General features: G+C 46.0%; 3 protein-coding genes across 6 annotated transcripts; 1 reads left to right on the forward strand and 2 right to left on the reverse strand.

Moving 5' to 3' along the window:
- The first annotated feature begins 2,184 nt into the window (after positions 1-2,184).
- LOC123139141 (uncharacterized) lies at positions 2,185-3,136 on the forward strand. Its single transcript, XM_044558939.1, has 2 exons — positions 2,185-2,883; positions 2,981-3,136. Exons 1-2 carry the CDS (start codon positions 2,290-2,292, stop codon positions 3,041-3,043), a joined length of 657 nt encoding a protein of 218 aa, XP_044414874.1. The 5' UTR covers positions 2,185-2,289; the 3' UTR covers positions 3,044-3,136.
- Positions 3,137-3,522: 386 nt separating this feature from the next.
- LOC123139139 (alpha/beta hydrolase domain-containing protein 17C) lies at positions 3,523-7,599 on the reverse strand. 2 transcript variants are annotated; one of them, XM_044558938.1, is made up of 6 exons: positions 7,057-7,599; positions 5,819-5,855; positions 4,836-5,072; positions 4,699-4,746; positions 4,060-4,257; positions 3,523-3,940 (listed from the first exon to the last, which is right to left on the reverse strand). In XM_044558938.1, the coding sequence occupies exons 1-6, from the start codon at positions 7,356-7,358 to the stop codon at positions 3,926-3,928; spliced, it is 837 nt and encodes a 278-aa protein (XP_044414873.1). In that variant the 5' UTR covers positions 7,359-7,599; the 3' UTR covers positions 3,523-3,925. The 2 variants fall into 2 exon arrangements, with proteins under 2 accessions (XP_044414873.1, XP_044414872.1); XM_044558937.1 differs by having other exon boundaries at positions 3,523-4,257.
- A 177-nt stretch (positions 7,600-7,776) lies between these two features.
- On the reverse strand, positions 7,777-12,239 carry LOC123139142 (uncharacterized). 3 transcript variants are annotated; one of them, XM_044558943.1, is made up of 5 exons: positions 11,863-12,239; positions 9,700-9,783; positions 9,425-9,534; positions 8,790-8,913; positions 7,777-8,420 (listed from the first exon to the last, which is right to left on the reverse strand). In XM_044558943.1, the coding sequence occupies exons 3-5, from the start codon at positions 9,482-9,484 to the stop codon at positions 8,218-8,220; spliced, it is 387 nt and encodes a 128-aa protein (XP_044414878.1). In that variant the 5' UTR covers positions 9,485-9,534; positions 9,700-9,783; positions 11,863-12,239; the 3' UTR covers positions 7,777-8,217. The 3 variants fall into 3 exon arrangements, with proteins under 3 accessions (XP_044414878.1, XP_044414875.1, XP_044414876.1); XM_044558940.1 differs by having other exon boundaries at positions 11,859-12,239; XM_044558941.1 differs by lacking the exon at positions 9,700-9,783 and having other exon boundaries at positions 11,859-12,239.
- Between the last annotated feature and the right edge of the window lie 11,568 nt (positions 12,240-23,807).

The following is a 23,807-nucleotide window of genomic DNA, read 5'->3' on the forward strand; positions in this document are numbered from 1 at the left end:
CTATATCGATCCTTTCACCTTCCCAACATGAAACTTTGGCTTATGAAGATCCTCTTCTCTGAAGGATTTGAACTTCAAATTGAGCTCTTCATCATCTGAATCAGGAGCCCACAAATCATCATTCTCTGACATGTCTTCATTAGAGTGGTATGCTTGTTTCCCTTTCTGTTGTTTGGTGGGAACTACTCTATCTTTCCCTTTTTGCCTTGCTTTCTCGTTTGATTTCTTTTCATCTCTCTGCTCAGGTTCATCCTCATCTACATTATCTGCATATAAGTCATCATCATCATGTCCTACCTCATTGTCACTGTCCACAAGCATATCATGTTCATAATCTTCATCACCACTATCACTTGCTCCATCCTCTTCTTCCATTGCATAGTTCACCTAGTTTTGCCAGGCACTCCTCCTCACTCTCAGATTTCCACCTGCATCACCTTCTAGCTCTGCATGTTCTTCATCTCTTTGATTACCATCCTCTGTCTCAAATGATGCCCTCTTAACAAACTCAAACTGGTTGACATCCTCCTCCTCCTCACAATCAGGATACACAACTTGAATAGGAATAGGTGCCACATGTGTCTCTGCTTCCTCTCCTTTTCCCGCCTCTGCTTCTAGTTGAACTTCTCCATGCTCTGCTTCTGCCTCAGCTTCTCCATGCTTTGCTTCTGCCTCAGCATTCTTTGCATTCTCTGCATTGCTATGAACTCTTCTTGTTGGGCTAAAAATTGGTGGCAAAGTAGCTCTTGGATGATTCACAACATCATCCTCACTAAGGTTTGCACAGAAGCTATCATCGTGATCCAAAAAGATACTGAAAAAGTGGTGACCAATATCAAGAAACATTAGCATTCTGGATGCCTGTTCGTCATCAGTAATTGCCCTGAGACCATTTCTGCTAAGTGTGAGGATGGGGACACAGCAGAAAACCTTAACCCTCCCTGCCGTCTCATAACCTAGTTCTTCCACAAGATTTTCAATCATAATAGGAGACCAGGTGACCCTTTCAACTTGATCATACCAAATGGCACGTCCATCTACATAAGAACGGTTACTGCCTTGGCCAACAAAAAATCCACCATGGTTGATCTGCACCGAAAAATTGCTGCTTCGACGACCTGACAGAACAACAACATCAGTATATGCATCACAATCGATGATATCTTCAATTTGGTAACCTCTCAAAAACCCTAAGCCCCAATTCCCTTAACCCCCAATTCCTGACTGAAAACCCTAGAACAATCGGTCCTACCTTGCAACTAGAACACATCTACGATGGAAATGCGGCCCTAAAAGGAGGTCTTTTGACGATCAAAACACACAAAGAGGCTCGGGTTCCATTGGGGGCGGATACTTACTGTACACAGGGGGTGGCGCCCCTTATGCGTGACGAACAGGGGCCATCCCCGACGCCTCCGACGAGAAGAGCATGCCCGGCGGCGGCGCCCGTGCAACCGCTGACGAGCTCCATGCCTCAACTCATAAGGGGGCGGCGGCGTCGCCTATGCAGCAGGCGCTCCCCTGTTTCTAATCGAAGATGAAGAGGCGACGTGACTGGAGGAGGGGTGAATGGATGGATTCCGTTGTGGCCAGAAGGCTAAATGCAAAAGAGCGACGGCGACGCCTCCACGGTTCGCCACCTGGCCTGGACGACTGGTCAACACGTGGTCAACAGCGCTATACCCACCGTGTACGTGCTACAGTGACCGCATTTTCACGTCACATCGTATTCAGTGACCGTATCGAGCGTATTCCTAAGTTCAGTGACCGTATCGTTTCTTCAGTCGCAACTATAGTGACCATAAGTGTATTTATCTCTTTAGGTTGTAAATATGGACTTCCCTCTGTGTGAGGAGAAGTCACGGCGCCCCTGCGAAGTCAAGGAAACGCAAGCCGCCGTACCACTTCCGTGCAAAACGCTACCAAACTTGGGAGTCCATGCAAGAAAGGCGCAAGGAAGGAATGCAACCGAAGTCGGGAGGACGACGGCGGGTCGATCGGCGGCCGTGAGCGAAACACCGGCCGACTAGGCTACACGCATAGGCCGTCACCTAGAGAAGCAACGGGCAATGCTTTGCCTTACTCCGTTGGTGAAGCAACGCAAAAAAAGATGACTAGCAACGAAACCTTCCTTTGCTTGGTTTACTTCCCGGCCTGGCTCACTCCACCCGTTTGCTTGCCACCTTAAAGAAAGCAATGCAGATGGATAAGCAGATGACCGGCCGCCCCGGCGTGAATCCATCCATCTAAAACCCCTGACCCGAAGCTAGCAGAGTGGCCGGAGGCACCATGGGGCTGTGCTCGTCGGTGCTGCGGCGGAGGGCGAGGAACCGGCATCCGGAGCCGAGGCGCGGCACGCCGACGGCGATGTACGTCGTCAGAGGCGAGGGCGACCGCCGACCGGAGCCGCTGGTGCTCCGGGTGCAGGACTCCGGCCGAACGCAGCTCCAGAAACCGCCTGCCAATGTGGCGCCCAGAAGGCACGAGAGATGCAGCCGGCAGCAAGGCGCGGACGCGCCGGACAGGATGGTCTCCTGCGCTCATGCTCCTCGGCTGGGTACTACCAGAAGCGCCGCAGGGGTCGAGCCAAGTGCACAGCCGTCCACGCTCAAGACGACGACGGCGACGGCCGGCCGAGGGAACCCGATGACGCAGGGGCGGTACGGGACGCCGTCGACGGCACCACCGACGACAACGGCCTCGCCGCTCATAGTGCCAGGGACGCCGGCGTCAGCGGCGATGACGCCGGGGCGGCCGGTGTGGCGGAGGAGGATACTGATGGGGATGCGGTGCGAGCTGCCGCGCTTCAGCGGCCTCCTGCTCTACGACGAGCACGGCCGGCCGGTGCACATCGCCACCCCGGGCCGAAGGAACCACCGCCAGGTATGAAGACTAAACTTGCCTTTATTTACAACATATAGTTGCTTGAGTCATACGGAGTTCAGATTGATGTACTACGTTTTGACCTGTTTTTCTCCAGGGGAAGAAGAAGGCTGCCAGTGCCAGGACACCTTCCACCACAACTCTCAGGGACCTCCAATAGTTAGTTTGTTTGTTGCGACCAGTTGAGAGAATCTGAAGGAATGCTCTGCTGTAAAACAACAAACACAAGTCATGTGCATATGTGATACTTATATGAAATGGATTCGTTCATCATAAAAGATAACGACCCCAATAACGCCCCGAAAGTTCGGAATCTGACCATGGCAAATCAAATGTTCTCGACAGCAATTTTAGCAACGCCAGGCGTGCGTGTCAACTAAACTTCCCATCCTCGCGTCATTAAAATTGCCACTGAAAACGTTCGATTTACCATGGTTCGGCCAAAAGGCCTTGCTTTACTGACCAAGTTTCTCATGTGATAAGACGATCTTATATTATGGGGCAGAGGGAGTAGTTAATTATGTCATATCACATTGTTGTAGACCAAGAATTGGTCGTGCAGGCAGGTTAAGGTTAAGGCCCGGCCTCCTGTTTAGCTCTGCTATGAAGTAAGCACAGCAACCCAGACAAGAAGCAAACTGAAACTGTGAACCCAGACACCTAAATGCCACGCTGCCTGACAGCACGCAATGCACATTGCAATCAATTAGGAGAGATGGGATACTTCTTTGCACATCAACTAATACACAGGCTGGATAAAAAAGAAAAAGGAGAGAGAGCCCCAACTCAACACTACCCAACAACAACAGGCTATATATGATTTCCCGCATGCTTCCTCCACTAGGCTTCTGTTTCTCTTCAGTCATCCCCAGCACATTCCAGCCATGGAGCCTGTCTAAAATCCCGAACCCGCGACCGGACCAGCGATAAGCGACGACGACGCCGTTGCACTTCCCTCCCCCCACCCCCACGGTGTCATGTCATCGGAGCCCGGCGGGGAGGAGACAGCCGTCCGCCGCGGCTGGCTTCTTCCGTTCTTCCGTCAGATCATCAGTGTCTATACGCGAGCAACGACACAGTTAGCGAGAGCTGGCATACATGGTCAAGGGTCATCGATCACTTCCCAAATCTCAAGCACTTGTTGTGTTTCACTTCGCCCATGCTCGACGGCGGTACCTGGGGCGCCTTTGTCGCTCGCTCCTTCACCAGCTTCTCCATCGCGTTCACGAACTTCCGCAGGTGCCGGATGTACTCGGGGTACGTCTCCAGGTTGCAGTGGCCGCCGCCTTTCACCCACAGCGGCTCGTACTTCTCCTTCGCTAGCTCCCATAGGCGCTTGCCGTGCGAGAAGTCGACGATGTCGTCCGCCGTTCCCTGACATGTGATTCAGCAGGTCCAGATCAAACAAAAACCCAGCTGGGAGTGACCGTAAAGCATATCATAATCTTGAGTCTTGGCACAAAGATAGTGTAACCATAAACATTTTGAATTTCAGTTAATTAGACGTTTAAATAAAATATTTACGTCTGCATTCTGAGCAGGTTTCATGGGGGACATCAATAACCACAGATGTTCCATATGCATCAGAAGTTCAGGACACCACCACCAACAAGTTCTTGTGGTGGGAAGGACTATCATATGTTTTTCTTTTATCTATTTTTGTAATAGTTTCAAAGGCGGAGAAGATAAGCTTCCTTTATGGAAAGGAACAAAATCATAGGAGTTCCATCAGAACACACAGATCAATGAGATAGACTTGATATGAGAAAAAGATGACTGGACATCAATGCAAAAGGTAAGTGAGTCCCTACTCACATGTATAACCAGCACTGGACATTCGACCTGCTTTATTTTGTCGATGTTCTGCAAACATTGGCAGTAAGGTGATGATTGGGAGAATAAACGACCGGCATTTCAGAACCAAAGTGAAAAAGCGTGTAACCCAGACTTACCTTGAAGATATCAAACCAAAGTGTCACTTTCACTGGATACAAAACGCGTATGCCTGACAGAATACCGCTGTGAAGGACGACCCCTCTTAGTTTCTCCAAACGTGAGGCCAAGTGCAACGTCGGTCCGCTTCCAACTGATTGCCCATACAGGATCAGATCCTCTTGCCCTATCCCATACTCCTTTTTCAAACAGTCATAGACAGCCTCTATGTCGTAGTACGTGTTATACTCCGATGGCTGTCAAAGCGGAAAACAAGATCGAGAAAAGGAGCGTAGTTAGGTTTATGTATATTCCACACAAGGAAAAATGTAGCACTCAGCTACCTAATCTAAGTGCATACACATGAACGTGTCTACTATCATTTACTCTGTTATAACTCCAATTGTCTCCCATGTCAGTGTACAACAGTTCACAAAGCTATGTATTGCATATGGGAACAAGCACACATGCTATAGTTCATTATCTGATTGGCCAAAGGAAGGTTTTGAGTAGGGACCGATAACCGATGAGTGTTGGGGCTGTTGGTCCCTTACTTTAGCAACTTTGTCAAAAGGATGACAACCAGAACAAAGGTAACATCATGGACTAGAATAGCAGAAAGCGAGTATGACTTTTGGGGTGTTTGTAGTGCATATGAATGAAAAAGCATGACCAACCATTTGCCGATGTCCTTTTATAGATGAGGCCAACAAAGATAGGAGTGGCTCATAATTATTATTTGCTTTTAAGAAAGGGTGCCCACACACCTATCGAAGAACACAAAGTTGATTATGGGAAAAGGATAGGGAGCGATGCAATCCAATAGTTGTCAGTAATTGATGAAACTGTGGCACTATCATATATACAGGAGACATCATGATCACAAAATTTGAGAGTTTATGTAGGAATGCGACGTGACAAAAAAGACAGCTTAACTGCAGATTTAAGCAACAGGAAAATCGCGTTCGAGTTGTTATAATTACTTGGGAATTCAGATTCTTACTTTTCCTGTAGAGGCCCCATATCCTGAATAGTCATAGCTGCACAGGAAAACCAAGTAAACAGATTTAGTAGATTCGTCGGAGTAAAATCCCGTCAGCAAGATCCACCAGGCAAGAAATCTGCAGTCCCATCAGATTCAGATAGAAACTACTTTTCAATTGGTGTAAAATACTCAAAAGTCTCAAAAGTCAAGCAGTAGACATCAACAAGATCCACCAGACACGAAATCTCACGAATATGAGATCTGCCAATATCCCATAGAAAACGCAAATTTGAAGATCTATTGGAGTGCCCACCAAAGGGAACATGCAGGTTGTCATCTGCAGTCCAACCACCACAAGGAAACAATGGTATACTACTACAATACTCAGCACTCTCAAATCTTCGATTCCTTGTAGTAAAACACAGCACCAAATGGACAAATCTATATGCCACATACGAAGTGACGTTTGAACGCTCATAGTCATTGGCAGATCGATGGCCACTAACAAGACTGACCGACTGACATTGCTGAAAGCAACAACAGCAGAATAGCACCCGTAGGATAGGAGAAATCGTCAGCATCAGAGCAGAACCTGATGATATAGTACAGACTGGTACTACAATAATTGAAGCCGTTGAAAAACCTGGGGTCTTCTCTCCGGATTAATTATAACCCCGGACCTAGTACTAATCAAAGGCAGGCGACTGGCCGTTTGTTTCTACCCCGGAATTGTGACTAGGATAGGATATCGTTGGAGCAGATTATCTCCACGAAGAAGCAAAACCCAAATTGTGTCTGAATCAAACTTTAAGAAAAAAAAAATGGAAGCAGGCTATATATTCAGCAGAGGAGTGATGAAACAGAGAAACAGATCTTCGCCAGGTCAATCAGAAAATTCCGAACGCCACCTAATTCATTGTTTATTCCCGGTTGGCTGACTAGCAGACGACAAAGATGAAGCTCCGATTAAATCCTCCTCGAACCGGATCAGCATGCGTTGATGCCAGAAAACAACTCCAGATACGGAATATTACGAGGAATACGACCAGCAACAGCCTGCCAAAATCCAGTCGGAAGGAGGCTGTGCGGAGGAGCTGCGAGATATTGACGAACGCAGAAGATGAACCTGAACATCGGTTGCGCAGGTCGCAGGTGAATGCAGGAGCATAACCCACATGATGTTGAGGGAAACTGGAGGCTACGGAGGAGGGGGAGGGAGAGGGGGAGACGGGACGGGGTGGGGTGGGGTGGCTGACCACATGATGTTGACGCGGAGGTGGGAGCGGAGCTCCATGAAGAGGCCGAGCATCTGGCCGAGGTCGGCGGCGTTGCCGTGGGAGTAGAGCAGCGTGAGGCGCGCGGAGGGGTAGCGCCAGAAGGCGGCGACGACGCGGGTGCCGGCCCTGGTGGGCAGCGCGTGCACGTCGACGTTGGCGTCGGGGAGCACCCCCGTCATCCGCAGCCCGGCCCCGCCCTCCGCCGCCGCCACCTCGTACGTGGCCGGCTCCGGCGGGAAGAAGGCCAGCCGCGCCGCCACCGACGACGTCACGTTCCCCATCCCCTCGGGACTCCGCCTCCGCCTCCGCCCTCCGCCCTCCGGGAACGGCTGGCTGGCTATTCCTGGGGGCCTCGGAATTCCGCAACGTGAGAGCCGGCCAGCTAGCGCTCCGCGCCTCCGCTTATGAGGGAGGCGCCCCGCTCCTTTTGGCCGGGCCTCCTCTCTCTCGCTCGCTGGCTCTGCTTTCGGTCTGGTTTGGTTTGGTCTGGTCTGGTTGTGTGGCGTGTCGAGGGAGGGGAGGGAGGATGGATGGGAAGGTTGGGTTTGGATGCCATGCTGCTGCTGCTTTCTACCAGTCCACTTCCGTTTCTCCTTCTCTTGGACGGGCGCGTGTAAATGCGGGGAGAAATGCAGGTGGGAGACAACGAGAGATCCTACTCTCCGGCCTGTACGGGAGTCGACGTACACAGTACGGAAATACAATGAAAACTTTTTCTGCCGGTTTGAGAAATGTTTGTGATTTCTCTCGTCCAAATTTAAGAAACGTGTATTGTATGGCCTCTTTGGTTCATAATACTCCCTCCGTCCCGAATTAAGTGACGCGGGAGAGGATTTTTTTGCACTAATGTCAGTTTTACACTATAGTCTAGTACATTTCAAACTTTGTCTTCAAGCTCCCTCCACCTCAACGATCCTTAGCACCTCGCCGGGGCAGGATCTCACGATCCCCAGCACCTCGCCGGGGCAGGATCTCGCCAACACATCCTCTTCCTGCTCGCTTCCCTCAAGCTCCTACTGGCGCCCCTCAAATCTCCCTCCTGAAGCTGCTCGAGCTCGAGACTCTGCTTGCACTCCAGGATCTGCTTGCCAGAGATCCTTCTCCCCCTGCCGCCGGTGGAGCTCCTGCCCCCATGCGTCCTCAAGGTCCCGCTCGAGCTGGAGGCTCTGCTCGCCGGATCACCTCCCCGCCTGCCTCCTGCTCGAACTCCAGGCTCTGCTCGCCGGAGCTCCTTCTACCCCTGCCGTCAGTGGAGCTCCTGCTCGCCCTGCCCCACGGCCCCTGCAATTCACTGCACTCCAGGGCCGAGGCTCTAGGCTCATGGTGCTTCTCCTCCACAGCACCTGCAGTTCACCTTTTGCAAATTTAGACAGAATTTGGTGATTCCAGCAGCAACTCAATTTTAGAGGTAACTTTCCCTGAGATAAAAAAATGACTGCATGCATAATTTCAGATGGACTAACAAGACAGGTGGCTAGTACAGTGATAGTCAAATTTATGTGTGCTCGGCAATCAAAAAGTGGATTTGCTACAACAATTTTCAAGGATACAAAAACTAGAAATATGAAAATAGTCGAATAATAATTGCAAGTAAACCCCAATGCCACTTATAAGGTGGTAATATGAAAACAGAGATGCAAGAGTATTTTATAACCTAGCTAATGCTCATGTCAGTCAGGTTTGTAAGGGTGAAGTAAAATGCTCATAGTTACAGTTAAAGGATTTCTTGGTGTTGCCGAGCTGCGTGCAGGAGAGCTTGATGATCCTCTTCCCCCACATCCACTTGAGCAGGATCTTCATGTGGGTCTTGTTGTTCAGGCCGTCGATCGCAGCATCCTGTTCATGTTGGATCGTCAGATAATTTTCATCAGCGCAATCATTTGATTAGAGATAAGAAGTGGTATGGCATGAGCTCTGAATCACAAGCTCTTGATTAGATATAAACAGTAGTACTGCATGAGCTCGAAATGCTGCAACGATAAGCATGTCCTAACAGTACTAGTTAGAATGCCAGAATGTGAGAATGGATAAACAGATGGTCAATGTCCAGAAGGACAGGACATTCCCAAGCGATTCAATAAAACATAACAAACTCGTGAAGTAACCACATTGAACATCTACTCCCTCTTTTCCGCATTTGTTTTTCCATCAGACACGGTTTGTCCATCAAGTTCTTTTGAAACTTGCAGAATATAATCATCTTTCTTTTGTTTTTAGATACCAAAAGGCTATTGAAGAAATCACTAGGCGAATGGGAGCAGGCATGGCTAAATTTATTTGCAGGGAGGTTTGTTAATCTAGATGACCCAATATACTCCAACAGTTTGAAGAAGCAGCAGCAGTTTACTCCAAAAGTTTGAAGCAGCAGCAGCAGCACTCCAGAAATAGCAGCAGCACCCATGAACATCACCACCAGCAGCAACAGCTACACCAGCAGCAGCAGTAACCAGCACATACCTGTAGGTAGTTTTTCAAAATATTCAGTTAGATTTACTGTCAAAATTCAGCGAACATTTAGTTAAATTTACTAATTTGAGTAAATTTATTGCTTAACAATACCTTGCTGAAATAGCTAGATGACTCTTTGCATGATTTACCCTTTGCAATAGCTAGATGACTTACCATTTGCTCCTTATTTAACAGGAGACGAGATGTTGCTGGATGAGGAAGAAGAAATTCATCGGGAAGCAATAAGACTCAGTGAACCTGTCACATAAGGAAAGATTTGTTGTTTATTTTGCTTTGAAAGTGATCAAGAGCAGAGATGGAGCTATTCAGCCAGAGGACAAGATACTCATTGCAAGCCTATTGAATACAGGCATACGAACTGTTGAAAGAATATGGAAAGATGCAAATAAACAAATTGCAGAAGGCCAAGAAGTGGTTGTCGCAAGCAAAAGACCAGGTAGAGTTGGAAGAAAGAGAAAGAACTTGGATCTGTCAAGGGCATCGACAATCCCACTCAACAGAAGGAGAACAGTTCGAGCTCTAGCAAAGTCTCTTGGTATTCCCCGCTCAACCCTACACAGGAGGTTCAAGTTAGGTGAGCTGAAGCGTGTCGCTAGCACCATGAAGCCTACCCTCAAGCCAAAGAATAAGATTGCAAGACTGAAATTTTGCATGTCCATGCTCGATGAGCTTTGGATCTCAACTCCATGTCCTCTTTTCAAGCCAATGACAGACATGGTCCATATAGATGAAAAATGGTATGATATGACACGAGTGAATAATACGTACTATCTACTCCCAGAAGAACATACACCTGAGCGCCCTGTGCCGAATACAAACTACATTGGCAAGGTCATGTTCCTGACAGCCGTGGCCAAGACAAGATATAGTGATGATGGGGAGGTCATATTTGATGGCAAGATCGAGACTTGGGCCTTCGTCGAAGAGAAGGCGGCAGTCAGAACGAGTCAAAATAGAGTTAGGGGAACTAAAGAACTGAAAAATGTGAAAGTGAACAGAAATGTGATGAGGGATTATCTATGCAACAAGGTGATCCCTGCTATACAAGACAAATGGCCTGACGAATATATTGGAAGAACCATCTATATACAACAGGATAATGCCAAGCCACATGTCCTGCCTAATGACGTGGGTTTTCAAGAGGCTGTAGCACAAACGGATCTTGATATTCGGTTGTTACAACACCACCCAACAACCCCGATATGAATGTTTTAGACCTATGCTCGCACAATTCTCTTCAATCCCTAACTGATTGCTTATCACCTAAAAATATTCAGGAATTGGTAGAAGGTGTGGAGGAACAGTTCGAGAACTATGAGGTTCATAAGTTGTTTATAAGCTTTGTGGCACTCCAGGCAGTTATGATTGAGGTTATGAAAAATGAAGGAGGCAATGAGTATACTCTCCCGCATTTGCATAAAGATCACCATCAAAATGAAGGAAGGCCAGCAATCTTTCTATCTTGCGATGCTCGGCTAGTTGCTGAGACCAAGGCCCTTATAGAGGAAGGAGAGAGAGAGAGAGGAGTGAGGGAAGGAGAGATTGAGAGGAGTGAGGGAAGGAGAGAGAGAGAGGAGTTTTATCTTGTGTATTGTTATATTCAGATAATTGGAGAAATGTGGAGTATTGTGCATGTCTTGTCTTGTTTATTTAAATTTGTTGGAATTTATTAGAATTTGGAGTATTGGATATTGATGATTATCTACTCATGGATAGTGCTACTCCATGGAACTTACTCATGTAAACAGAGCATCCAGGAGCAGCAGGATTGCACATAGTAATTAGCCTAGTACTCCAGGAGTAATTGTACTCATCTAGGAGTAAACAGAACATCCACCACACAGGGCCATCATAGCAGTACACACAAACCATAAACTAAATGCTAAATTGACAAGTTCCATGTTCTTGTGTGCTTGACCCAGCCAACCATCCTACTGAAATGAAAAAGGCAGAGCCATGTTCCATTTTCCTAACAAATGGCCTATTAACTCCCATTTCAAGTGAACTCCCTCTGCGCCCAGTTGACCCCCATTCCCCCTATATTATCCCCATGTAATCTTTCTTCCTTGTGCAAATGAATGGAGGCAAAATCTAATGAAAACTGGCAGGTCAGTTTGAGGTTTTGAAACTGAATGTTGCTGATTTCTTCAGTTTCACTTTTAGGGAAGTGTGGACGTATGCATGTAGCTTCTCTTCTCGTTGTATGCTGCTAGACTAGCTTGATTGTGCTCAGTAGAAGAAGCAGTGCATCAACAGGAGCAACAACGCATGAGTTTGAATCATAGGACAGAGAAGTGGGAGGAAGAACTTACTAACAGTGGTTGTAGCCAATGTAGAAAACAGATCGGCAGCAACACTAGCGCCACCGCCGTCCCTGCACGGTGAGGAGGAGCACCAGGACACGCCACCGGATCGAGCTTCGCTGCCACCGGATCTACAACGCCGCCACAGGATCTGGCACTTCCGCCACCGGATGTGTCAAAAAATTGAAGCTTTTTTAGCCACCGAGTGCTGGAGGTGGAGCACGAGGCGAGGTGAGGTGAGGTGGGGGCAAGGTGCAGCTCCCTAGAGCCATGAGGAGTGGAGGCGAGGAGGAGGATGGGAGGATGGCGGGCAGGAGGGCGGCGGCGAGGAGGACGGGAAGAGGACGCGGGGGGAGACGAGTGACGCAGGGGAAGACGAGTGACGCAGGGGAGGAGATGAGTGACTGCAGGGGTGGGGGGACTCATTTGTGGTTAATTAAAACGGTGGGGTTGTTTTTGCAAATACACCGCCGCGTCACTTAATTCGGGATGGAGGGAGTAGAAAATTTTCTATGGTGACACTATGCACCTTCTTTATATTATTCAAAAGAATGGACCATAAAGAGATGGAGGATTTTTCCGTTCAGACTAAGTTTCGCAGGAAAAACAAACAATTTTTATAGTGCACCCAAACCAGTTTTTCACATTTTTGTTCACAAAGGGCGAAGCAAGGGCGGTAAGTGGCATAATATAAACTTCATCTTATCTTTGAATATATTTCATTTCAACGTGTTTTTAGGACTCTTGTGGTTTTCCTCTTCCTGCTGATCAAACACCTGATTGTGTATATTCGTTTTGTGTGTTTCATAATCCTTTATTTTCCACATGTGATTCCATTATATTCATGTATTTCATAAGTGGCACCCGTCTCAATTTTTTTTGGCCAAACCCGTATCCGTACCCACACCTCGGGTTTTAAATTGTTCTCATACGGGTAATACCCGCAGGTAAAAATACCCATCTCAGCGTTGATATTTCAACATGTTCAAAGTTGACTAACAATCATCAAGACATTCAAACAACCCATTCATATATCATACACATTCATCAACACATTCATGCATCATAGAAACTAAAAAAAAGTGTGAAGTGTGGAGTGCAAAATTATTCACCAAATTGGACGCTTCTGATGCTTCACCCTTTTTATTGGTGGAGCACATGTGTTCCTTGTAGGAGTAGCCAGATGTTGCATTGGGCAGCCATGACCACCACCATGCCCCACCTTGTAGTCATCGCGGCGCACATGCATTTTCCCTTTAGAATGTGGATGGAGGTGCGAGGAGGGAGATAACAACAAATATACTTGACAAGCTGTACTTAGCGCCTGGTAGCTTAGGTTTTTTTTCTCAATCTAGTTAATGACACATGAGACCTACTTGACATGGTGTACTAGTATACAGGTTTGCAGGTTCTCGGGTATGGGTATTTCCTTCCCGTACCCATACCCACCTTATCCGATGGGTATAAATTTTTCCCATTTAGAAACCCATGGGTATTATTATTTCCCATACCCTTACCCTAATAGGGTTTTTACCCATCGGGTTCGCGGGTAGCGGGTACCCATTGCCATGTTGATTCCTGAAATGTTGTGGTGCGAGAACACTTTATTTGGGCCAAGGGGTAAAGCCCACGGGGTTTAAGGAAGGTGCAAAAGGAAGTTTTGCGGAGGCCAGGGGCCAGATGCCAGGGACCCTGGTGTTTGGTCCTGGAGTTCGAGAAGGACTCTTGCCTTGCGGGCTAAACCGGCTTTGAGGAGGCTCTTTCTCCAAGAAACGAGCCGAGGGCTCAACATATAAATAGAGGGGCAGGGCTAGCACCAAGAACACATCAAGATTCACCAAGTCGTGTGCCGGCAACCCCGCACCCTCTAGTTTATCCTCCGTCATAGTTTTCGTTGTGCTTGGCGAAGCCCTGTAGAGATTGTTCTTCACCACCATTGAGGGAGTCCCGGACTAGGGGGTGTCCAGATAGCCGAACTATCATCATCGGCCGGACTCCAAGACTATGAAGATACAAGATTGAAGACTTCGTCTCGTGTCCGGATGGGACTTTCCTTGGCGTGGAAGGCAAGCTTGGCGATACGGATATGTAGATCTCCTACCTTTGTAACCGACTCTGTGTAACCCTAGCCCTCTCCGGTGTCTATATAAACCGGATGGCCTTAGTCCATAGGACGAACAACAATCATACCATAGGCTAGCTTCTAGGGTTTAGCCTCCTTGATCTCGTGGTAGATCTACTCTTGTAACCCACATCATCAATATTAATCAAGCAGGACGTAGGGTTTTACCTCCATCAAGAGGGCCCGAACCTGGGTAAAAACATTGTGTCCCTCGTCTCCTGTTATCATCCGCCTAGACGCACAGTTCGGGACCTGTAAGTGCATCTAGTGCCCCTTAGTGATTTTGGTGTATTGAAGACTTATAGGTTAAGGGACTAATGCGTTTGTGAGTATACACAGGTCTATAAGTCTATGAGGAGTTTGATATTTACAGATAAAGTCGACCCCTAAAAATGAAGTTCTTCAACTGAAGACTTTGATATTCTGAAGACTTTCGGAAGACTTTGAAAGTGAAGAAATTGGTGTGACCTTGAAGACTTGGTATTCATTTGTGGAACATGAAGCGTGAAGACTTTTGTTTTCGTAGTTTCATTTTCTCTTTTTTGAGTCATAGGAAACACCATACTGTTAAAGGGGGTCGAGGAAATACTAAGGAAAAATTTCCATGTGATGCTCAACTCAAAATCCTACACCTACCAATCCCTTCGAGTGAAGCCTTTGGAAATCTCATACAGTTCAGTCACTTTCTTCAGTGACAGAGACGAAGTTCTTCTGGTCGCTGATGAATTTGCTCTGACTGAGGAGTTAGGAATTCGCCAGTGCGGATTGCCTACACAGTGAGGAACATGATAGCCCTGAGGAATTTGAGAGTCAAATTTCCGACTGTTGCTGTGCTGCGCGCCAGCTGTCCCAAAATATCTTATCCACCTAACGGTCATATCATTGAGAGGCATTTATGTCTTATCATGTCGGGCTGCTCCCTAGGCTATAAATAGCCGCCCCCTACAACCACTAGCTGGTTGGCTGCTCCGAGAGAACTTGACACTTGTCATTTGAGAGCAACCCATCCTCCGAGGACTTTGAGCGAAAATCATCGAGTGAGGAAAATCCCAAAAATCCAAACACCTCCAAACCCAAAGTGATTGAGCATCACTGAAGAAATTGATCCTGCGTGGATCCGACGCTTGTTACCTTTGAAGACTGTGCTTCTTCCAGACGGTTAGGCGTCAAGGTCTAGAGCATCCAAGAGGAATTGTGGATTGCCGAGTGACCAAGTCTGTGAAGGTTTGGAAGTCACCTGAAGACTTACCACGAGTGATTCGACGAGATCTGCGTGATCTTAGTTCAAGGAGAATACGGTGAGGACTGGGTGTCCTGAGCTGCATGCTCAGAGACTGGGTGTCCGGGACTGCGTGTCCTCGAGTTTAAATACTCAGCCGCTCCAACCAGACGTACAACTGAGACAGCAGTTGGAACTGGTCTACCAAATCATTGTCTTCACCAACCTAACTGGTTCTATTTCCTCAACCCTTTCATTTCCTCATTACTGTGTTGAGTGTTTGTTCATATCTGTGTTTGAAGACTTTGACTGAAGACTTTCTCAATTTCCTCAGTTCAATTTCTTCAGTCTGTTTGTCTTCATCTTGTGTTATCCTGTGATTACGCTTTCTGTACTCTGTGCTAGTCTTCATTTCATCATGATGACCATGCTTGTATTCTGTTATGCTTACTTCTGAGTACTTATTCCACTGCTAATAGTTCTTCGCTTAGGAATTTCCTCACCGGCAAATTCCTCAGTGAAGAATTCATAAAAATCACCTATTCACCCCCCCTCTAGTCGACATAACGCACTTTCAATTGGTATCAGAGCAAGGTACTCCCTTGTTCTGTGTGATTTTGGTTTAACTGCCTGGAGTTTTAGTTATGTCGACCGCAGGTATGATCAAGGTCTCGGCTGGGTGTCCTACCTTTGATGGAACGGACTACCCCTACTGGAAAAACAAGATGCGAATGCATCTCGAGGCAATTGACAACGATCTCTGGTATGTTGTGGAAAATGGTGTTCCCTCTGTCACACCCTCACTGAACGCTACCGATGTGAAGAGATTCAAGCAACTCGATTCTCAAGTGAAGAATATCATATGTGGCCATCTGAGTAAAGGACAGTATGGAAGAGTGAGTGCTTTGGAAGCTGCTAAGCTTATCTGGGATAGGCTGTCCAAAGTGAATGAAGGAGTCTCAACTCAGCGCGACTCTCGAGTTGATGTTCTTCGGAATCTCTTCAACCGCTTCAAAAGACTCGACAATGAGAATGTCCAACAAACCTTTGATCGCCTCACTGACATCTCAAATGAGCTTCAAGCCCTCGGTGCCACTGACATCACTGACCATGAGGTGGTGAAGAAACTGTTGAGATCACTTGATTCCTCATTTGATACTCTGGGTCTGATGATACAAGAATGGGCTGACTACAAATCTCTTGATCCTGCCGATATCCTCGAAAGGCTAAATACTCACGAGTTCCAGCTTGCTGAAAAGAGAGATCTCTATGGTTCATGCTATGGCAAACCACGTGCCCTGAAGGCCAAGGCTGTGTCTGAGTCTGAATGTGAGGATTCTGGTAGTAGCCTTGGTGATCCTGAAGAATTGAGCCAGGAGCTAGCACTGCTCGTGAAGAAATTCCAGAAGTTCTCAAGGCGTGGTCGCTTTGGAAAATCCTCAAGAAGCAATGATTCCTCATCAAGTGACTATAAGAGAAGGCTGTGCCACAAATGCAAGAAACCTGATCATTATATTCAAGATTGTCCTCAGTGGGAAAAGGAATTGAAGAAGAAGAAATACAAGGATTATAGTTCTGATGATGCGAAGAAGAAGAAGAAATCGTCAAAATCTTCATCATCAAAATCCTCGAAGTCTTCATCTCACAAGAAGAGCAGCTCCAAGAAGGCTCGGGCATTCATTGGCAAGGAAATGGACTCTGAGGCTGAATCTGAGGAAAATGAGGAAGAGGAGGAGTCTGAAGAATCTGAATCCGGTGTGGCGAGTCTGGCCTTCGCTACTTCTTTCGTTAGCAAGTCAATCTTCAACACTGAAGAAACTGATCCCACCGACAAGCCTGATGAAGATAATGATGACTATGCTCCCACCTATTGCTTCATGGCAAAAGGTGCAAAGGTACTCAAATACACCTCCTCTGAATCCAGTGAAAATGAATCTGATGATAATCTCAAGCCCAGCTACTCTAAACTTGCTAAGATTGCTGTAAAACAACAAAGGGCTTTTGAAAAGGTTCAAAACATGCTAGACAAAAGTGATGATATGTTGGGTGAAGAAATGGATCGCACTAAAGCCCTGACTGAAAATCTTCAGAGACTTCAGTCTAGGTTTGATAACATTCAAAGTCATCATAACACTCTCTTATCTGATCATGAGAAACTTTCTTATGAATTTCTTCAAACAAAAGCAAGACCTTAAGAAGCTAAGAGTGAGTTATGAAGATCTTCAGAAGGAGCGCGATTCATTACTAGCTCAACAAATCAGCGCTTCTCAGGAAGAATTTGTTCCTCCATGCTTAAAGTGCATTGAACGTGAATCTGCTAATTCCTCACTTGAATGTTCAAATGCTTCAACTGTTACAAATTCTTCACCTGCCTCTGCTATCACTAATTCCTCATCTGAGGACATTGCTAGTATCACTGATGATGCAGGGCTGAAGGAATTGTACACAACAGGCATGTACAAAAGCCTCAAAGGGCATCAGATTCTTTGTGATGTACTCAAAAAGCAGATCCTCAACAGAAACCCTAGGAAAGAGGGTATTGCTTTTGAGAGGAAACTCAATGCTGATGGAACATATTGGAAGCCTGAGAAGTACCCCAAAACCTCATGGGTTGCTGCAAAGGGACCTCCAGTTGATCCATCTAACTTATCTGGCTTTACATGTGAATCTTCTCATTCTTCTGATGAGTCATTTGACTCCAACTATAAACTGTTCAAGAATCAGAATGGTGAAGTATTTGCTAGATATGTTAGGACTAACTGCAGGAACGGTTCCCCTATGAAGAAAATCTGGGTTCCCAAAAGTTATGTTGAAAGTCTTCAGGTGAATGTCCTCATGACACCACCTGAGAAGAATAGGAACCCCAGATCAAACTCTTCATATGGACCTAATTCTTCATATGGATCCAAATCCTCATATGGACCAAATTCCTCACGTGGATCAAATTCCTCAAATGGATCAAAGTCCTCATATGATTATCATCGTGCTAACAACTCTGTTTCGCAGGGTAGAGCTAAGGGCTATGAATATGCACATTATTCTTCAAATCATTATGTTCATAAGTCCTCGAAGAATTTCTCTGCTTATTCATATGCTTACTCTAACCCCTCTTATGTGAAACGAAATGGTTTGGCCTCTATGCCACCGTTCTCATATGGTGCTCGCAGAGTGATGAACTCTTTGCCACCCCTTCAGATGTGGGTGGTGAAGAAAAAGAACTGATCTCTTCTGCAGGGTCAGGTCTCCAGACGTGCTTTAACGTCTGAAGAATTTGCTGGGGACCTGACAAAATTGCCTGAAAGGACGCAGGCTAATCATGATGAAATGAACTTTCATTTCACACGTCCTCATACTGCTATATCTGTTTACTGCTTGATGAAATTCATCTGATGAACTTGATATCATATTCTTCATTGATGAAGAATATGAGATTGTAAGTTACACTAATTCATCTGCAGGACGATCAACCCAAAACCACTGAGTGGGTCCTCGATAGTGGATGTACAAATCACATGACTGGTGACAAGAATCTTTTGATGGATGCTCCCTTATCACCATCTCATCTGAAGCACATCATCTTTGCTGACAAAGGCAAAAGTCAGGTATTGGGTCTTGGTAAGGTTGCGATCTCTAAGGATAAACACATGGACAAAGTCATGCTTGTTGAGTCCTTAGGATACAACCTCATGTCAGTCTCAATGCTTTGTGATCTTGATATGGTTGTTGTCTTTGGCAAGTATCGCTATGTTGTGATTATGGAAGCTGACAATTCCAAAGTCTTCGAAGGCTTTAGGAGAGGAGACTTGTATATTGTTGATTTCTCTACAGGACCACAACCAGTCGTGTGTCTACTTGGAAAAGCTTCAGAAGGCTGGCTATGGCATCGACGACTTGGTCACGCAGGCATGAGGAATTTGCACACGCTTGCGAAGAAGAAGCATGTCATTGGCATTGAGAATGTCAAATTCCTCAAGGATCACTTATGCGGAGCCTGTGAAGCTGGAAAAATGACCAAGGCCAAGCATCCATCAAAGACTATCATGACCACTACTCGTCCATTCGAATTGCTTCACATGGACCTCTTCGGACCTAATCATTACTCAGCAGTCACTAATGCTGCATCTCTATATGGTTTTGTCATTGTTGATGATTACTCTCGATATACATGGGTACACATTGTTACTTACAAACATGAAGTGCAGGAAGTCTTCAAACGATTTTCCTCGAGGGCTTCAACCAACTTTGGTGTGAAGATCAAGCACATCAGGAGTGACAATGGAACTGAGTTCAAGAATTCCGGTCTTGATGACTATCTTGATGAACTTGGTATTACTCATGAGTTATCTGCTCCCTATACTCCATAGCAGAATGGCGTCGTGGAGCGCAAGAACAAAACTCTTGTTGAGATGGCTCGCACTATGCTTGATGAGTACAAAACGCCTCATCATTTTTGGATTGATGCAATTGGTACTACGTGCCACATCATCAACAGAGTATATCTTCACAAATTCTTCAAGAAGACGGCCTATGAACTCCTCACTGACAAGAAACCCAATGTGAGTTATTTCAAAGTCTTCGGTGCAAAATGTTGGATTAGAGATCCTCACCACAATTCTAAATTTGCACCGAAAGCACATGAAGGTTTTATGCTTGGTTACGGAAAGGACTCGCACACCTACAAAGTCTTCAACAATGCTCTTCACAAGGTTGTTGAAACTGTAGATGTGAGGTTCGATGAAACTAATGGCTCGCAAAGAGAGCACCTACATTCTGTGTTAGATGAACCAGCACCTGAGGATTCTATCAAGTTCAAGGCAACTGAGAATGTCGTTCCTACTGAAGAACTTGCTGAAGAATTCATTCCAGTACGTGAAGAACGTCGAGCTGATGCACCTGAAGATAATGCTGAAGAAAATGGTGCTGAAGAAAATGCCGATCAAATTCCTCAGCGACAGCCAGCTCATCCCCGCGTTGCAAAAGAAGTACAAGTTGACAAGATCATCGATGACATTGAAGCGCCAGGTCCTCTCACACGCTCAAAAGCTTCACATTTATCTAACTTTTGTGGGCACTATGCTTTTGTCTCTATCACAGAGCCCACTAAGGTAGATGAAGCATTTCTGGAGCCGGAGTGGATTCAGGCTATGAAAGAAGAATTACATCAGTTCGAGCTCAACAATGTCTGGGAACTGGTCAAACGTCCAGATCCTTGCAAGCATAATATCATTGGCACAAAGTGGATCTACCACAACAAGCAAGATGAAAATGGCCTTGTGGTGAGGAATAAGGCACGACTGGTAGCTCAAGGCTACACACAGGTTGAAGGAATTGATTTCGATGAAACTTTTGCACTTGTTGCTAGACTTGAGGCTATTCGCATATTACTTGCTTATGCTAACCATCATGATATCATCTTATATCAAATGGATGTGAAAAGTGCATTCCTCAATGGTAAGCTTGAGGAATAAGTATATGTTGCTCAACCCCCAGGTTTTGAAGATCCAAAGAATCCTGACAAAGTCTTCAGACTTAATAAGGCCCTCTATGGCCTCAAGCAAGCCCCTCGGGCGTGGTATGATACATTGAAGGAATTCTTTGTGAAGAATGGCTTCACACCCGGTTCACTCGACCCTACTCTCTTTACTAAAACTTATGATGGTGAACTATTTGTGTGCCAAATATATGTTGATGATATTATCTTTGGCTGTACTAACCAACGTTATAGTGATGAATTTGCATATATGATGAGTGAAGAATATCAAATGTCTATGATGGGAGAGTTGAAATTCTTCTTAGGTCTTCAAATTCGTCAACAGCACAATGGCATATTCATATCTCAGGAGAAATACCTCAAAGATGTTCTGAGGAAATTCGGCATGCAAGATTGCAAAGGCGTCAAAATTCCTATGCCCACAAATGGCCATCTAGGCACTGATGAAAATGGTATTGACTTCGATCACAAGGTATACCGCTCCATGATTGGTTCTTTATTGTACTTATGTGCATCTAGGCCAGATATAATGCTTAGTGTTTGCATGTGTGCCCGATTTCAAGCTGCACCGAAGGAATCACACCATAAGGCTGTGAAGCATATTCTTCGATATCTAGCTCACACACCAACACTAGGACTATGGTACCCCAAGGGCTCTGTTTTTGATCTCATTGGATATTCTGACTCTGACTATGCTGGTGATCGTGTGGACCGCAAGTCAACTTCTGGCACCTGTCATTTCCTCGGACGATCTTTGGTCTGTTGGTCCTTGAAGAAACAGAACTACGTATCACTGTCCACTGCGGAAGCTGAATACATTGCTGCTGGCTCTTGTTGTGCTCAACTGCTTTGGATGAAGCAAACACTCAAGGACTATGGCATCAACGTGAAGAATGTGCCTCTCCTCTGCGACAATGAGAGTGCCATCAAGATTGCTCACAACCCAGTTCAGCACTCGAAGACAAAGAACATTCAGATTCGTCATCATTTTCTTCGTGATCATGTGTTGAAGGGCGACATCTCCATCGAGCACGTGAAGACTGAAGAACAGCTAGCTGATATCTTCACTAAGCCCTTGGATGAGAAGAGATTTAGCAAGTTGCGGTGTGAGCTAAATATCTTAGAATCTTCGAATGTTCTTTGAAAAGGACACACATCCTAACACTTATGCAAAATTGATGACTTAGATGTGCAACACATGAAGAAACGTTTTTCTTCAATCAATGAAGAATAACACTCTAAGTGTGAAGAAATTAATGAAGAATTTGATTCTCAAAACCCTACGACAATTGTACGCGGTGTCTGAAATCATCATTCTTATACGGTGGGTCACGCCACCACAAAATCTTCACTGTTTCCTTCGTTTTTCTTCATTGGCTATATATATATAAGTTTATGTCCTCTACAGCATTCACTTATAGCTAATTCTTCAAGTTTCTTCTTCTGCTAAGTGAATGTGATCGGACCCTTCCCCCTCTATGCTATACTCAACCCAATCTATTCACAAATTCTTCATGTGCGTTCTATTTGAAACTCGTTCAAAATCTTCACTGTGTCCTTGTCAGCTGAAGAAATTGCGAACGAAACTTTAAAACAAATCTTATCGTTTTGCCGCACAAACTGTTCCGCATCCCATGATGCATTATTCTATTCACCCACGATCGTACACGATCTACACTACACAGTACGTGGGTGACACCTGTCGCGTGAAGGAGAAAGGGCAGGGGCACGTTCGTCCTAAATCTTCGGGCGAACAGTTTTTCACCGTGTCTATAAATACCCCTCTCCCCTTCCTCACTTCATTTACTCCGCTCGACCGTTCTCTCTCTCGCTCGAGCTCCTCAAACCCTAGCGCCGCCGCTACTCCATCATCGCCGGTGAGGAAGAGCTTCGCTGCCTCGACCTCGTCGTCGTCGTACTCACACCGACCACGGAAATCTTCACTCCGCCGCCGCCGTAGCTGTCTTCCTCTGCCAAGTTAGGGCGTGAGAGATCTAACCTGACGAACTTCCCGTCTGTTCTTATCAGTTCGTCGTGTTCTTCACTTCGGGTAATTAAAAGTTACTTTTATTACTCGCCTTGATTCTCAAGCTTTCCTGAAAATCTTCAAAGGTGTTTATTCTTCAAATCTTCACACACATGAACACCTCACATGTTATATGCTCTTGATTAGTTTTTCTAAGCATCATTTTTCTTAAAGATTCCTCAATTGTGTGGATTTTCAATCTGTACAACTCTGGAACCTAAGACAAAGAACGCTTAGTGAAATTCCTCAAGGCTCATCTGGTCAAATTCCTCAAAACTTGTTCTTTTCGAAAAATCTTCTGAGAACACATATGACCTCTCCAAATTCCTCGCACCTGTACTCTGTTCATAGGTACTCATGTCTGCTGCTGAATCACTAGGTTCTCATCAACTTAACTCATTTGCAGCATTCCTCGAAGAAAAACTGCATACTTCTTCAGAAAACTCGATTGTTCAAATTCCTCAACCGAAGAATATGGCAGACGGTAAGAAGCCACAGAAAGGAGGAAAGAAACCTGAGGTTATGACTGCTTTTGAAATCCCTGAGGAAATTTATGCTGACTATTGCACACCTGATGAAGCAAAATTTGGCAAAGAAAATAAAAATCAGTGCAAGGTGCGCATTCAGAAGATTGAATGGAGATGGGCAAGGGAATGGAGGGAATACAGATATGTGACTCCAAAGTACATGAAGAAATTCACCCTCAATCCTCCATGCCCAAGAGCTCCATTGGCACCTGGCCAAGTAGCTGACCCCACAAGCATCAAACATGGTGAGGACTTTCCTGAAGAATGGGCTAAGCGCCAAGCAAAATTGGCAAGACAGGCCAAGGAGGCAGTGAAGAAATTCAATGAGGATTCTGCCACTGCTGCTGCTGCTGAGGCCTCGGTCAAACCGAGGAAATCCATGCCAAAGAAGCCTGCTCGTAAGCCAAGTGCTTCACCAACAGTGCCCTCACGGCCCAGTTCCTCAGCAATGCCCTCACGGCAAATTCCTCACACTGCCACAGCTCCACCAAAGTCCTCAACAGCTCCTTCAAAGTCCTCAGCTCCTGTGCATCTGGCTACATGTCAAAGGACTGCTGGTTTCTCGATTGCATC

Source organism: Triticum aestivum, chromosome 6B (genome assembly GCF_018294505.1).
Source record: "Triticum aestivum cultivar Chinese Spring chromosome 6B, IWGSC CS RefSeq v2.1, whole genome shotgun sequence".
In the NCBI taxonomy this organism is placed as follows: domain Eukaryota; kingdom Viridiplantae; phylum Streptophyta; class Magnoliopsida; order Poales; family Poaceae; genus Triticum; species Triticum aestivum.

What these genes read in the sequence shown, in the direction of transcription:
- LOC123139141 (XM_044558939.1), top strand. Translation starts at nt 2,290, where the DNA reads ATGGGGCTGTGCTCGTCGGTGCTGCGGCGGAGGGCGAGGAACCGGCAT. An exon ending in GCCGAAGGAACCACCGCCAG is followed by an intron (nt 2,884 to 2,980) that starts GTATGAAGACTA and finishes GTTTTTCTCCAG; the next exon opens with GGGAAGAAGAAGGCTGCCAG.
- LOC123139139 (XM_044558937.1), bottom strand. Translation starts at nt 7,358, where the DNA reads ATGGGGAACGTGACGTCGTCGGTGGCGGCGCGGCTGGCCTTCTTCCCG. An exon ending in ATGGGGCCTCTACAGGAAAA is followed by an intron (nt 5,073 to 5,818) that starts GTAAGAATCTGA and finishes CCGCTTTGACAG; the next exon opens with CCATCGGAGTATAACACGTA. An exon ending in TTTGGTTTGATATCTTCAAG is followed by an intron (nt 4,747 to 4,835) that starts GTAAGTCTGGGT and finishes CAATGTTTGCAG; the next exon opens with AACATCGACAAAATAAAGCA.
- LOC123139142 (XM_044558943.1), bottom strand. Translation starts at nt 9,484, where the DNA reads ATGTTCATGGGTGCTGCTGCTATTTCTGGAGTGCTGCTGCTGCTGCTT. An exon ending in TGCTGCTTCAAACTTTTGGA is followed by an intron (nt 8,914 to 9,424) that starts GTAAACTGCTGC and finishes CAACATGAACAG; the next exon opens with GATGCTGCGATCGACGGCCT. An exon ending in CACCAAGAAATCCTTTAACT is followed by an intron (nt 8,421 to 8,789) that starts GTAACTATGAGC and finishes GGTGAACTGCAG; the next exon opens with GTGCTGTGGAGGAGAAGCAC.